General features: G+C 27.3%; 4 protein-coding genes across 8 annotated transcripts in view; 3 read left to right on the plus strand and 1 right to left on the minus strand.

Annotated features, from left to right (window-relative positions):
- Nucleotides 1-15,547, minus strand: part of LOC122508689 (proteasome activator complex subunit 4A-like) — a 186,238-nt gene that overhangs the window by 21,405 nt on the left and 149,286 nt on the right. Inside the window, exon 1 of one of the 3 annotated variants that reach the window (XM_043622179.1) lies at nt 238-350. The exons of the other annotated variants lie outside the window; for them this stretch is intronic. The gene's annotated coding sequence lies outside the window, so the exon portion shown is untranslated. Of the gene's footprint in view, nt 1-237; nt 351-15,547 lie in introns of those variants that run through there. 3 annotated transcript variants of the gene reach the window in all.
- On the plus strand, nt 523-2,344 carry LOC122508709. Of its 2 annotated transcripts, none has more exons than XM_043622222.1 (2): nt 523-623; nt 724-2,344. In XM_043622222.1, exon 2 carries the CDS (start codon nt 821-823, stop codon nt 1,862-1,864), a length of 1,044 nt encoding a protein of 347 aa, XP_043478157.1. In that variant the 5' UTR covers nt 523-623; nt 724-820; the 3' UTR covers nt 1,865-2,344. The 2 variants fall into 2 exon arrangements, with proteins under 2 accessions (XP_043478157.1, XP_043478158.1); XM_043622223.1 differs by having other exon boundaries at nt 530-623; nt 705-2,344.
- LOC122508703 lies at nt 2,521-5,242 on the plus strand. Its single transcript, XM_043622207.1, has 2 exons — nt 2,521-2,757; nt 2,892-5,242. Exon 2 carries the CDS (start codon nt 2,925-2,927, stop codon nt 4,425-4,427), a length of 1,503 nt encoding a protein of 500 aa, XP_043478142.1. The 5' UTR covers nt 2,521-2,757; nt 2,892-2,924; the 3' UTR covers nt 4,428-5,242.
- Nucleotides 7,456-9,797, plus strand: LOC122508705. 2 transcript variants are annotated; one of them, XM_043622212.1, is made up of 2 exons: nt 7,456-7,616; nt 8,147-9,797. In XM_043622212.1, exon 2 carries the CDS (start codon nt 8,177-8,179, stop codon nt 9,512-9,514), a length of 1,338 nt encoding a protein of 445 aa, XP_043478147.1. In that variant the 5' UTR covers nt 7,456-7,616; nt 8,147-8,176; the 3' UTR covers nt 9,515-9,797. The 2 variants fall into 2 exon arrangements, with proteins under 2 accessions (XP_043478147.1, XP_043478146.1); XM_043622211.1 differs by lacking the exon at nt 7,456-7,616 and adding an exon at nt 7,637-7,913 and having other exon boundaries at nt 8,147-9,796.

The raw sequence follows: 15,547 nt of genomic DNA on the forward strand, positions 1-15,547 counted from the left end.
TATTAAAAATCCCAATGTGGAATATTTATGTTTGGAAAAACTTGATTTGATGAAATTTTTGTTTTAAGAGGATTTATTTATGATTAAAGTGTAATTTTTCTTGAATACCCTTGAGACATAACCTCAAAATTTTGAAATGAAAGAAAGAAAGTGGAGAGAAAGGGAGATATAGTTTATAAAATTGAATTCATATTTGTTGTGTATTATTTAGTTGGAAATTATAAAGTTTTTACATACCTTGAAGTGATGAATATTTATGGTATTTATCTATAATTAATAGATTGAAAATTGTCGTATATTACTCTCCTAATGTCAAAATCAAGTATTTAAATCATATAATTGTTTACAAGTAATATGATTGGAAACTCGAAGTTCAAGAGGGAATGACTTGTTCTTTGAATGTTTTTAGTTCCGTTAATGAAGGCAAGGCGGCGTTTGTGTTAAATTGTATGTTACTACACAACCCTGCTTTTTTACTTTATATATAGACCCTTCTCTTACTTAACCTTTCATTTGCAATCGCGTTACCGTTTGGTTTAAACACTAACTCTATAATTATATTTTATTATTTTATTTAAAATAAAGTTCGTAGATTCTGATTTCGTTCGAGAAAAGTGGAAATGGTAGTTTTATTAATTTACTATAATTTGTTTTACATTTAATTATAATACATAACACTTTGCAGCTAATAAAATAAATTTCAGTCGATTTTCATTTTTTCAGAAAATATAGAAGCAAAATTCAGTGAATAGTGTCATGAAGAAAATAATAGTAATATTTATTGGAATTATCATAGTGAACTGACGTCAAATCACATTTAATGAAAATGACCTACAACTACAAAAAGCTCTTCCATGAATCTGCGATTTATATGAGAAACGAAGTTAAAAATGAAGATGTATCAATTTGCATTGGTGCCACAAGAGCTGGGAAAAGTACACTAATTAATTACTTAATTGACAACAAATTAAAATCTGTAAGACATTCCAGATTCACTCCTATTTCAATAGAAAAAGTAGACAATCAATCCGTAGGCCCTGAAATAGGTCGAGGAGCAGCGTCAAAAACAACAATCCCTACAAAATGGGTGTCAAACGTACATTCAAATATTATTATTTGGGATGCTCCTGGTTTTGATGACAATAGAGGAACAGTACAAGATATCACTAATGCCTTTTATCTCTATCAATTGGTGCAAAATGTTAAATCTCTAAAAATTATTCTAGCTATTGACATCAATGACATTCTTCACGATAATATCAAACCCTTTATATCAGTTTTAAAAGCTGTTGAAAATCTATTAGGAGAGAAAATGAGAGACTTCTTCTCAAGTATAACAGTAATATTAACAAATCAATTTTTATCAAGTACTGACATGGAATTGTCTTATATTTCCAAAGAATTTGTACAGCACTTAATAAAACATAATCAACAAATCGGTTTCTTTAAAAGACCAGAAATTGTAGGTAATATTACCCATACAGTCGATGTTAATATTTTTCAATCGTTCAACAATTCTTTAAGCATACCTAAAAATAATTTCCAACAATTACGTCCAAGTATTTCTGAAACTTCAACACTTTGTCTATTTGGCATTCGCGAAAAATTGTATTCAAAATCAGGATTTGAAGAATTACATAATGGCATAGATATTCTGATTGATAAAAAGGTGATGGATGCAGAGAATTTAAAATATAATAATGTGAAAAATGAACTGAAATTAGTACATGAAGATTTAAGTAAAATAGAAAATTTATTATTTAATGTTTCATTTTTTGCATATGATTTCTTTACACAAATAGAAACTCTTGCAATGACTAATGTTGGCATTAAAAAAATCATTATAATAAGAATTATTTATTAGAAACTGTAAAATTAATTGAATTCATTGATAAATTGCTAAATCTTAAGGAGAGCAAAATATTGTCTAAAGGATTACAAAAAGTTCTATCGAATTCACATTTAAAAGTAAAAGCAGCAATTTCTTCTATTCGCGAACAATTTGGTGAAATAACACATCAAGAACGAGAAGAGTCAATGAGAAAAGAACAAAGGGCATATTTGCAGCAACTATTTGACTTAAATAATCAAATAAAATTGCTGGAAGAAGAGAATAAACGTAAAAAATCCGACTGGACCACTGCATTAGAGTTATCATCCTTTGCTGTTGTAATTGCACGTTTTATAGGATAATTTAAAAAATCTTAATTAAGGTGATTTGATAATCATCTTAATATTCTTCTGATCAAATTTATCTATTTATTATTTATTTATTTTTTCCATTATAATAATAATATGTAATAAATAAAAGAAAGAAATTTATATAAATGTCTGACAATTTCTTCTGATAAAAAAAGAAAAGAAATAAAACTAGAATAATTCATTGTCTTTATCATACAGTATTATATTTGTTTATAAACAACACTGATTAATTTCCATACTATTAATATAGAAATTAAGTGGGTAATCAAATTAGATTACATTATCTCCCTTCGCAACTTGCTTACAACTTTTTAATGAACTTACTTCAGTCTCATGTGAATCTTCATACATAAATGCTTTAATATCATACTCAAATTTTGAATGTAAAAGAAAGAGTTCTTTTAATACTAAACAATTCATCTACAATCTCATATATCTTAACTAAAAAAAATATTTTGAAAATTAAAATTTTTAACAGAGCAAAAAAGTGATTAATATAGTATTAAAAGCAAACAACAGTTTTGTGATTAACAGGACATTGACTTCAATTATAACGTAAGTTCAAAGCAAATATATTCTTGTATAAACGAAAATTTTATTAATTTACTATGCCTTGTTTTACATTTACTTACAATGCGTAACACTATGCAACTAATAAAATAATTTTCATCCTCTCATTATTTTTTCAGAAAATATAGAAGTAGTATCCAGTGGTTATTGTCATGAGGGGAATAATAGTAATATTTACTATACTTGTCGCAGTTAACTGTCGTCAAATAACATTTAATGAAAATGACCTACAACAACTACAAAAATCTCTTCATGAATCTGCGATTTACATGAGAAATGAAGTTAAAAACGAGGATGTATCAATTTGCATTGGTGCCACAAGAGCTGGTAAAAGTACACTAATTAATTACTTAATTGGCAACAAATTAAAATCTGTAAGACATTCCAGATTCACTCCTATTTCAATAGAAAAAGTAGACAATCAATCCGTAGGCCCTGAAATAGGTCGAGGAGCAGCGTCAAAAACAACAATCCCTACAAAATGGGTGTCAAACGTACATTCAAATATTATTATTTGGGATGCTCCTGGTTTTGATGACAATAGAGGAACAGTACAAGATATCACTAATGCCTTTTATCTCTATCAATTGGTGCAAAATGTTAAATCTCTAAAAATTATTCTAGCTATTGACATCAATGACATTCTTCACGATAATATCAAACCCTTTATATCAGTTTTAAAAGCTGTTGAAAATCTATTAGGAGAGAAAATGAGAGACTTCTTCTCAAGTATAACAGTAATACTCACAAAAGTACCAAACACCCTTGAAGGCGTTCCAGTCGACATGGAATTCATAAATGAAAAATTAGCAGATCAATTTTTATCAAGCTTTGACATGGATTTGTCTTATTTTTCCAAAGAATTTGTACAGCACTTAATAAAATATAATCAACAAATGGGTTTCTTTAAAAGACCGGAAATTGTAGGTAATATTACCCATGCAGTCGATGTTAATATTTTTGAAGCGATCAACAATTCTACAAGTATACCAAAATATAATCTTCAACAATTAAGTCCAAGTATTTCTGAAACATCAACACTTTGTCTTTATGGCATTCGTGACAAATTGTATTCAAAATCAGCATTTGAAGAATTACAAAATGGTATTGATCTTCTGGTTGATAAGAAGGTGATGGATGCAGAGACATTAAATTATGATGGTAATGTGAAAGCTCAACTAAAATTAGTGCTTAAAGATTTAGGTAAAATAGAAAATGCATTATTTAAAGCTACATTTGATTCAAATGATTTCTTCAAACAAATAGAAATTTTTGAAATGCTTGATGTTGGCATTGAAAAAACCATTAATGAAAATCATTTATTAGAAACTGCAAATTTAATCGAATTTGTTGATAAATTACTAAATCTTGAAGAAAGCAAAATATTGTCTAAAAAATTACAAAAAGTTCTATCGACTTCACTTTTAAAAGTAAAGGCAGCCATTTCTTCTATTCGCGAACAATTAGGTGAAGTAACGCATCAAGAACGGGAAGAGTCAATGAGAAAAGAACAAGATGAATATAAGCAGCAACTACTTGACTTAAATAATCAAATAAGATTGCTGAATCAAGCGAATGAAGATAAAAAAAACTTCTGGGACAAGGCATTACAATTTGCACCCTTTGCTATTGGGCTTGCAGGTTTATTAGGATAATGTAATAAGTCTTAAGTAAGATGATTAATATGATTAAATATTCTTATCAATTTTATTAATTATACTGTTAACAAATTTCATTTATTAAATATTCCATTTCCTTTTATTTTCAAAAAATATAATCTAATTATTGTTAAAAAGTGTTTTTTGCTCAATAATAATATGTATAACCATACTTTATAAAGATTTTAATTAATCATGAGCATAATGAAAATATTAATAGTATAGTTGTTGGGATGGTTACAGTCTATGCGGTTACGATAATATAATACTTTCACTGAAAATGATTTAAAATTATTGCAAAAAGCTCTAAATGAGTCTGTGATTTATATGAAAAACGAAGTTAAGCATGAAGACGTATCCATTTGCATTGGTGCCACAGGAAAAAAGAACAATGAGAAAAGAACAAAGGGATTATATGCAACAACTATTTGACTTAAATAATCAAATAAAATTTCTGGAAAAAGAGAATAAACGTAAAAAAAACCTACTGGAACACTGATTTAAAGTTAGCATCCTTTACTGTTGTAATTGCACATTTTATTTGATAATTAAAAAAGTATACACTGTAAAAAATTTTTTGGCATTTTTTCCGAAAAAATACGGACAGCACGGAACCCCAAACGGTGGAAATTTTTCCGAATAAATAAAAGAAATTATCTCTTCTATGAATTTAGGAAATATTTCCTACTACATATTTATTCGGAAATTCTACTTAAATCATTTGAATATTTATGTAAAAAATCAAAACTGTTTATATTATATTCTGATATATTAAAATAAATGTAAATTAATTAAAAAAAAATTATTATTAACATTTTTACGGAAGTATTTATTTATCTATCTGCCACAATTTGAACTCTCAGCCTTATATGTATAGTGCTGTCTGTGCGTAGGGTTTTTTTTTAATGGAGCTTTCAATCATTGGGATTTCTGTCAATACATTTCTTTTATAAATTATTCTATTTGCATATTTGTACACAAAAAAATAACTAACAAAAGAATCTAAATATACATTGTTTAAAAGTATTTTTTCCATTATAATAATAATTTGTAATAAATAACAGACAGAAATTCATATAAATCTCTTTCGGATAAAAGAATCAGAAACTTTGTTACCAATAATTTAGGGGCTATACTTCAATTATGTAAAGCTTTTTTGAAAAAAGTAATTTTAATCTTAGGGAGCGTTCACAAATGATGTCACGTAATTTTTTGAGATTTTCAACCCCCCCCCCCTCCCCCTGTCACACAATTTTTGCAATTTCATATGAGAAAAATACATTGTGTCACGTTTAATAAGACCCCCCCCCCCCTTCCCCCAAACTAATTTCTTCGTTTTCATCTTCCGACAAGTATTCCACGTTTTGAACTTGGTTTACAATTTCCTACATACAATTAAAAATATATCAGAGAATATCAATATACATTATTATAATTTTTTTTCTAGAAATATAGGGGAGAGTGGGGCAAACCGGCCCGGTGGGTAAACCGGCCAGGGGTCAATATCTCAGAAATGGCGAAATTGTAAAAAGTGCTATTTAGAAATTTGAAACAACCATATGTGTAGTATACCTTATTTTTTCAATTTAACAATTTTTACATTTGTTTGTGCAACGCTGGGAGCAAAAGTTTTTTTTTTAGTTTTTTTCTACACTTTTACGAATTTTTTTTAGGAAATCGTGTAATATTTCCAAATATTAGGTCTTGGGTTTTGAAGGTACACACTTCAGGAATATTTACCACCAAAAACTTTGATGAATTTGCAAAGCGTTTCTTTTAAAAAAATATTTATTCTCGAAATGAGCCTGTGGGGCAAACCGGCCATAGAATATTTCCATTGTATCAGAGTTTCAAAAAAATTATTATTAATTAGAATGTTTTTTTCATTAAAATATTTACTTTCAATGAAAAATAATTATCTTCCAATGATAATTAGACCCTTTAATATTGTTTCTCTGATAATTTCAAACATTTTTTTTTTGTTATTTAAAAAAATTATTTATTTAATTAAAATTCAATCCTGTATTATTATTTACATTATTACAACCATTGTTCACATGATTCTTTATGTTTGTTGTTATTGTAGATTATACAAATGCAATATTGTAGATAAAAAACCCAACTGACCGGTTTGCCCCATGGGGTGGGGCAAACCGGCCCGTTTGAAAAATTTTTTAAAGTTAACACAGCAACTAAATAATAAAAGATAAAGTATAGGTGCCTCTGGGAAAAAGTTGCGCAATTAAATGATCTTTCAAACAAGCTATCGAAAAATGAAATCGGTTGATTCGTTTAGTCACAAGAGTAAAAAAACCGTAGGTATGGCCGGTTTGCCCCACTCTCCCCTAGTAATAATTGAATTAAAATGTGTTTATAAAATTATATGAGAATATTCAATATCACCAGTTATTTAAAATCTCAATTTGAGACGAATAATAGGATTAAAACGTTGCAGTGCAACATTGTTGATACTTTATTGTTTTAATTCAAGATTACTGGAAAAACTGTATATAAAAAGATTGGCTTAAAATAATAAACTTTATCATTCTTCAAAGTGTATGTTTACAAAAAAGGAAATCGTTTAATCTATTAAATAGAAAAAAAGTATTTTTTTACATTTTGCTTCTGATCCATTTCTATGTCATGAAAATATTAAATTAATAATACACATACTGAAGAAATAATAATAAATAAAAGCTATCTAATATTCACTCATATAATTGAAAAAAATATAGAAAAATTATTTGTAAATTTAAAACGTATTTATAATTTTATAAAAAAATTTTAAATACTTTGAACAATTTCGTCTATTTTGTTATCTTCATTTTGATCTATTTCCATTTTCCTAAAATTGATTTTTTCTCCAAATAAACTTTTTCCTTTAAAAAAAGAAACAATTATTTTAACCTTTGACTTTAGCGAGCAAACTGAATTTGTCGATATAAAAAAACTCGATAATAACAAATGAAAATATAATTTTCTCGGTATCTAAGTTGATTGTTTACGAGATTTAATAATTCAACAACATCTCGGATCGACGTGCATCTCTAAGCATTCACTCAGGGTAAACCCCAAGTTAACAATTATCTAATCATCAACAACATTCTGTTGGATCTAACCAATCACCTTTAACCGGGAGTTAACCCGGGGAAAGTACCGAAAACGGCCAATATAGATATTAAGAGGGTACTCAAATTAGATTACGTTATCTCCCTTCACAACTTGCTTGCCACATTTTAATAAACTTAATTGAGTGTCATGTGCATCTTCTTACATTAATGTTTTAATTTCATACTTAAATTTTGATTATAAAAGAAAGAGTTCTTTTAATATTAAACAATCGATCTGCAACCTCTTATATCTTAACTAAAAAAATATTTTGTAAATAAAAATTTTTAACAGAGCAAAAAAAAATTGATTACATAGTATTAAAAGCAAACATAATAGTTTTGTAATTAATAGGCCATTGACTACAATCATAACGTAAGTCCAAAGCAAATACTTGTATAAACGAAAGTTTTATATATACATATATATATATATATATATATATATATATTAGGGGCTCTAATCTAAAAATTTAGGTTACTTTAAATAGCAGTTTTGACCTACATGTAAAGATTAGACGAAACAACTCTTTCTGACCACCCTTGCTCTCAAAATTTAGGTCAATTTTAAGAGCAGTTTTATTTTATATCCGATTTTTATTTTTTCAGAATATATAGTAGTATCCAGTGGTTATTGTTATGAGGGGAATAATAGTAATATTTACTATACTTGTCGCAGTGAACTGCCAACAAACACAATTTACTGAAAATGACATACGACAACTACAAAAAGCTCTTCATCAATCTACGAATTATATGAGAAAAGAAGTTAAAAATGAAGATGCATCAATTTGCATTGGTGCCATAAGAGCTGGTAAAAGTACACTAATTAATTACTTAATTGGCACCAAATTAAAATTTGTAAGACATTCCAGAAACGCTCCTATTACTATAGAAAAAGTTGACAATCAATCCAAAGGCCCTGCAATAGGTCGAGGTGCAACGACAAAAACTAAAATCCCTACAAGGTGGGTGTCAGACGTACATTCAAATATGAGTATTTGGGATTCTCCTGGATTTGATGACAATAGAGGAACAGTGCAAGATATCACAAATGCCTATTATCTCTATCAATTATTGCAAAGTGTTAATTCTCTAAAAATTATTCTAACTATTGACATTAATGATATTCTCCACGATAATATCAAACCCTTTATATCAGTTTTATCAGCTGTTGAAAATCTATTAGGAGAGAAAATGAGAAACTTCTACTCAAGCATATCAGTAATACTCACAAAAGTACCAAACACCCTTGAAGGCGTTCCAGTCGACATGGAATTCATAAATGAAAAATTAGCAGATCAATTTTTATCAAACTTTGACATAGATTTGTCTAATAATTCCAAAGCATTTGTAGAGCACTTCATAAAACATAATGAACAAATGGGTTACATGAAAAGACCGGAAATTATAGGTAATATAACCACTGCAGTAGATGTTAATATTTTTCCAGCGATCACCAGTACCAAAAGCATACCAAAAAATAATCTCCAACAATTGCGTCCAAGTATTTCTGAAACATCACAACTTTATCTATATGGTATCCGCAATACATTGTATTCAAAAGCAGCATTTGAAGAATTACAAAATGGTATAGATTCTCTGGTTGATAAGAAGGTGATAAATGCAGATAATTTAAATTATGATGATGATAAGCATGTTAAACATCAATTAAAATTAATGCAAAAAACTTTAAAAAATATAGATAATGACTTAATTAATGCTACATCTTCAGATCATGATTTCTTTAAACGAATAGAAATTCTTAAAATGATGGATAATAGCATTGCAAAAACCATTAATGAAAATCATTTATTAGAAACTGTAACATTAATCGAATTTGTTGATAAATTACTAGATCTTCAAGAGGGCAAAATATTGTCTAAAAAATTAGAAAAAGTTCTATCGTCTTCACGTTTAAAAGTAAGGTCAGCAATTTCTTCTATTCGCGAACAATTAGGTGAAATAACGCATTAAGAACGTGAAGAGTCAATAAGAAAAGAACAAAATTTAAATAAGCAGCAACTACTTAACATAAATTGTCAACTAAAAGTGATGCATGAAAAGAATGACATTAAAACAGGCATCTTGGGCAAAGCATTACAACTTGCACCCTTTGTTATTAGGATGTTAACTAGAGTAAAAGGATAAGGATAATTTAATAAATTTTAATTAAGATGATTAAATATTGTTCTGATTAATTTTATTAATTTCTGTTAACATATTTTATTTATTAAATATTCCGTTTGCTTTTATTTTCCTAAAAAATAATCTAAATATATTGTTAAAAAGTGTTTTTTTGTTCAATAATAATATGTATAATAATATGTTTTATTTCTTATTATACCATTTCTTTATACCATTAATTTGATAAAATGTTTGAAAATTATTGATCTTTTCTATCTTAATTAGAAATATTTCCAAGATTGTCTTTCGAGGAAAAGAATCAGAAACTTTGTCTTCAATAAATTACTGACAAATGAGTAATCTATTTTCGTTTAGTGATTAAAATCCCTGCCATTTTTATAAATATGAGAGCGAATTACTTTTAATAAACTTTGTGATTACATTATATTCATAAAATACTTCTAATGTAACTAAATTATTTTGCCTCCAAAGATTATTTTTCGCCTGACAAACATAGAATAGAAGCGTTAACCTTCTTCTAGCATAAGTACAAAATTTAAAGTATATCTATTAATTTATAACTATTATCATTATTATTATTATTATTAATCTATTAATTAATAATTTAAATTTCAAGTAAAAAGAAAAGCATTAAAAGATAGTTAATATTTTATAACAAATAAATAACCATACTTTATAAAGATTTTAATTAATCATGAGCATGATGAAAATATTAATAGTATAGTTGTTGGGATGGTTACAGTCTATGCGGTTACGATAATATAATACTTTCACTGAAAATGATTTAAAATTATTGCAAAAAGCTCTAAATAAGTCTGTGATTTATATGAAAAACATTCATTCAGTAATATTCACAAAAGTTCCAAACACTATTGAAGGCGTTCCAGTCAACATGGAATTCATAAATGAAAAATTAACAAATCAATTTTTATCAAGCACTGACATGGAATTGTCTTATATTTCCAAAGAATTTGTACAGCACTTAATAAAACATAATCAACAAATCGGTTTCTTTAAAAGACCGGATATTGTAGGTAATATTACCCATGCAGTCGATGTATTATTTTTTAATCGTTCAACAATTCTTTAATTATTAGAAACTGTAAAATTAATTGAACTTATTGATAAATTGCTAAATCTTAAAGAGAGCAAAATATTGTCTAAAGGAATACAAAAAAAATTGGAAAATGTGAAATTATTTTCAATTACTAATTATCTTCGCAGAAGCATGGTTTGCTGAAAAAGCTAAAATATTTTAAAAATACAAGTAACAGATTTTTGTGTACGTGATTGGGACCATTCAAGTATTACGTAAGCATTTAAGGGGGTGGGGTCTAGCTATTGCTTATTTACATTAGAAAAAATGGCGCTAATGCATATAAAAAATCTTACATGGTGGAGGGGGGGGGGTCTAAAAACCTGAAAAATATGCTTACGTAATACTTGAATGGCCCCATTATTTTTAAATAACAATTATTTTTTTATGCTGAAATTGATCAAAACATAAAATATCTTCATATTCTTTGCCCAACTTAATTATTTGCAAAATTTAAAAATAACCCTATTTTTTAGGTGCTTTACATAAGAAGCTAATTGAATAAACAAGTATTTATTTTTTTATTAATATTATTTATTAAAAACAGATAAATACCCGGAAAGGGTATACATGAAGAATAATAAAAAAAATAATAAAATCAGCTATAATAGAACACGTAATTTATTGTTCTAAAATCTAAAAGTAATTTAAATATCTTAAATTAACATATTTCAAGAAACCTAAAGGTGATTAAAAAAACACTAAACATTTTTTTGGGGCCTTCAAGAAAAAAATACTGAGTACATTTTCTATAAGTTTCATTGCAATTGGAGGGGTGAGACATATAAATAATTCAAATTGTTTATAGTGGCATTCCAGGAGAAATTTACTACTTTTCGGAGCACCCTCACCGATTTCTTTCAAACTTGGTAGTATTACATTTGTTGGTCTAAAGTTTCAGAAAATCAATTTTTTAAGTAAAATCAATTGTTTATTTAAAAGTTACAACAATTGCTCAAAATTGTTTAAATGCCCATATCTTTTAAACGGTACAAGATATAATTGAGTTTCCTTTTTTGCTAAACATTCATAAAGACGAGACGCTTAAAAAATGTTTTTAACATTTTTTCTTATTTTGTTAATTAAAAAAGTTATTTAAATAAATAAAATTAACTTTTGAGCAAGAATTCAAAATTAAATGCCTTATGAACAAAAAAATTCCTTGTTTTTCACACTTTTATATTCCGAAGAAAAAAATTTGATCGAGTTTTTCAATCACTTATAATTTAAACAATTATTCGCTTGTTTACAATTATTTTGCAACTAAATCATCATCTGTTCTCTCCTGCGCGCGTCCGTCTGTCATAATAATTATAATATATTTGACAAGCGTGGAAAAATTGAGGTTACGTTCCCAGGCGGCACTCTTCACGTTTTAATAACTTAAAGTTACCGTTTTCAAGTCACTTTTTTTTGTAATGGAAATTGTCAACAAAAAGTTAACGAAATGTAACCATCAAATTGTTGACTTTTAAAAGTTAACATATATTTACCGAAATCTTGTTAACTATTTGCAAAGTCGAAAAAGGTAACAAAAAGTTATTGAAAATGTGTATGTAAATTTGACAACAATTGTAAGTTATCTAGTAGATAATATTTTTAAGTTGACATTTTTGTGTAGTATAATAGTAATTAAAAAAAACGATAACTATTTAAAATCATCATTAGTTATCAACGATCTTCAGATAACATTTTGTTAACTATTTAAAATTATCATTAGATCAACGATCTTTAGATAATATTTTGTTAACTTTTTAAAGTTAACTTAATGTTATATGTAAAAAGTTAACAAAATAAATATATAACAGCGAGTCAAAAAACGGTTTATATATTGCCTTTCCGATCAGACGCACTTCCCCAGAGCGTTATAACCTAAAAATCGTGCAGCGTGGGTACCCTGTTTAAAAAATTTGATAGAAATGGAAAGAAAAAAATTTCTTTCCATTTCAATCCTGTTTCTGAATCCAAAATTTTCAAAAATTACAATCAGTTTCTATCACATACTTTTAATAGAAAGTCTATCCAAATCAATACTTTGTCTATCCGAAAATTGTCCCATGTTGTCCCACTGATTTCAAAGAAAGTCCTATCAAATTCTATCAAAATTGATTATTAAAAATTGTTTCCAATCCAATAAGATTTTTTGATTTAAATTCTATCAAATCCTATATCGAAAAATGACAGAAAGTTCTTTCCTATTGTATCCAAGGTGGTTACAATTGAAAACATACGCTTTGAAAAAAAATATTTGTGGAAAAAATAATAAAAGATTCTTATGACCATTAATAACATTATATTCTTAGCACACTCCAAACATACAAACATTTTAATTAAACTGGAAGAATTAAATTAAAATTTGTACCCTATGGGAATCGAACCCCGCACCTATGACCTATCTATCTAAACGCTTAACGACCGCGGCTACCGAATCGACGTGAGAAATATTTTTCGACGTGTCTATATAAACTGCAAATTTGAAAAACGTAAGTTTATGTAAAATATTATAATTTTTGTAAGTACCCATAAAAATACAAGCAGAAATTAAAATATTTATAGAGATTTGCAATATATGCTATTATGTTAAAAATATTAATTAAATATTTAATAAATTTTTGCTTAAATGTCATTTGACCGCTTTGTAATTTTTTGTAAATATTTGCAAAAAATAACATCAAACGAAATAAAAAAATAAAAAACACAGCTCAACTGTGTTAAAAAAATTTCGTTGATTTTCTAAAATGTTAAAACTTTTATGAAAATCTGTAGTTCACAACAAAACAATAAAGGGGCGCATGATTATTCCCCAAATGTCATTTTTCCGAAATGTCATTTTATCGAACTGCACTTTTGCGAATAAGTACTTATTTTTGCGAAAAGCCAATTTTGCGAAATATCACTTTTGCGAATTGTCATTTTTTCGAAAAGCTATTTTTGCGAATTGTCATTTTTGCGAATCGTTATTTTTACGAATTGTCAATTTTCCGAAAAGTCATTTTTGCGAATCGCCATTTTTACGATTTGTCAATTTTCCGAAAAGTCATTTTTGCCAATTGTCATTTTTACGAAAAGACATTTTCGAGAAAAATCATTTTTGCGAATTGTCACTTTTGCGAATCGCCATTTTTACGAATTGTCAAATTTCCGAAAAGTCATTTTTGCGAAAATTCCTATAGTGAATCTATATATGCATACAAGCAGATTTACTATAGGAATTTTCGCAAAAATGACAATTCGCAAAAATGACTTTTCGGAAAATTGACAATTCGTAAAAATGGCGATTCGCAAAAATGACAATTCGCAAAAATAGCTTTTCGCAAAAATGACAATTTGCAAAAATGACAATTCGTAAAAATGACTTTTCGCAAAAATGACTATTCGCAAAAATGACAATTCATAATATTGGCGATTCGTAAAAATGGCGATTCGCAAAAGTGACAATTCGCAAAAATGGCAATTCGTAAAAATGACTTTTCGCAAAAATGACTATTCGCAAAAGTGCAGTTCGGTAAAATGACATTTGGGGAATAATCATAAAATTTGATAGAATTTGTATCCAAACCTTTTGATAGAGAAATAATGGATTTTCATGTGGAAAGAATTTGATAGATATTCAATCAAAACTCATGGATAGCAAACTATAAGAATTTCCGACTCATAGAATTTGATAGAATTTGTATCCAAATCTTGGATAGAGAAATATTAGATTTTCATTTGGAAAGAATTTGATAGATATTCAATCAAAACTCATGGATAGCAAACTATAAGAATTTCCGACTCATAGAATTTGATAGAATTCGTATCAAAATCTTGGATAGAGAAATATTAGATTTTCATTTGGAAAGAATTTGATACATATTCAATCAAAACTCATGGATAGAAAATTATAAGATTTTTCGACTCATAGAATTTGATAGAATTCGTATCCAAACTCTTGATAGTAAAATATTGAATTTTAGTATATTATTAACTTTGATAGATAATACATCAAAACTTATGATAGGAATGGATTTAATTTTCTACTTTGGATAGAAGTGGATTGGATTTTCAATATTTGATTAAATTGGATTCGAATTTCAAGGAGTGAAGGAAGAAAATTCTATCAAATCCTATCCATTTTAATAATTTTTTTAAACAGGGTACGTACATCGTCAGCTCATATCAGCTCGCTGGTGAAATATATTTATAGAGGTTACGTTTTGTTTCACCATTGGAAAAAAAGGTAATTATGTATTTTCAGATCACTAATTGTACTTAAATCGGTTTTTATTTTTGTTTTAATTATTTCTGTATTACTTGTAGGCAAAAAAACATTTTTTGATCTGCCGAAGCATCAGCAACTCAGCCACGTGGAAATGAGAGAAGTTTGCACGATATTAATATTTATACATGTATAAAATCTACCTATTAAGTATAAATTATTAATAAAATATATAAAAAATGAAATTTATTAAATATTTTCAGTTTTAGGGTTTTAATAAGTAGGCGACGATGCTAAGCAATTAGCTCTTTTTTTAATCATGTCAGTGATAATCTATAATAACATAAAGATGATTATTGAATACAAAATGCATAATGTGTATTGCAATAAAATATGTCTTTATTTATTATAGGTTATATCTGATTTGATTGAAAGAAAGAGTTAATTGCTTAGCGTCGTCGCCTATATTTTTGCCTTTTTATCCTTTCCAAAAAGTACCGAAAACACCAACTAATACGATAAATAAAAGTAATCAATTTGCGAACTTTTCGGACTCTATTTGTTAATA

This window comes from Leptopilina heterotoma, unplaced genomic scaffold, assembly GCF_015476425.1.
Source record: "Leptopilina heterotoma isolate Lh14 unplaced genomic scaffold, ASM1547642v1 Lhet_55, whole genome shotgun sequence".
Lineage (NCBI taxonomy): Eukaryota > Metazoa > Arthropoda > Insecta > Hymenoptera > Figitidae > Leptopilina > Leptopilina heterotoma.

Coding starts and splice junctions, on each gene's coding strand:
- LOC122508709 (XM_043622222.1), top strand. CDS start 821: ATGAAAATGACCTACAACTACAAAAAGCTCTTCCATGAATCTGCGATT.
- LOC122508703 (XM_043622207.1), top strand. CDS start 2,925: ATGAGGGGAATAATAGTAATATTTACTATACTTGTCGCAGTTAACTGT.
- LOC122508705 (XM_043622212.1), top strand. CDS start 8,177: ATGAGGGGAATAATAGTAATATTTACTATACTTGTCGCAGTGAACTGC.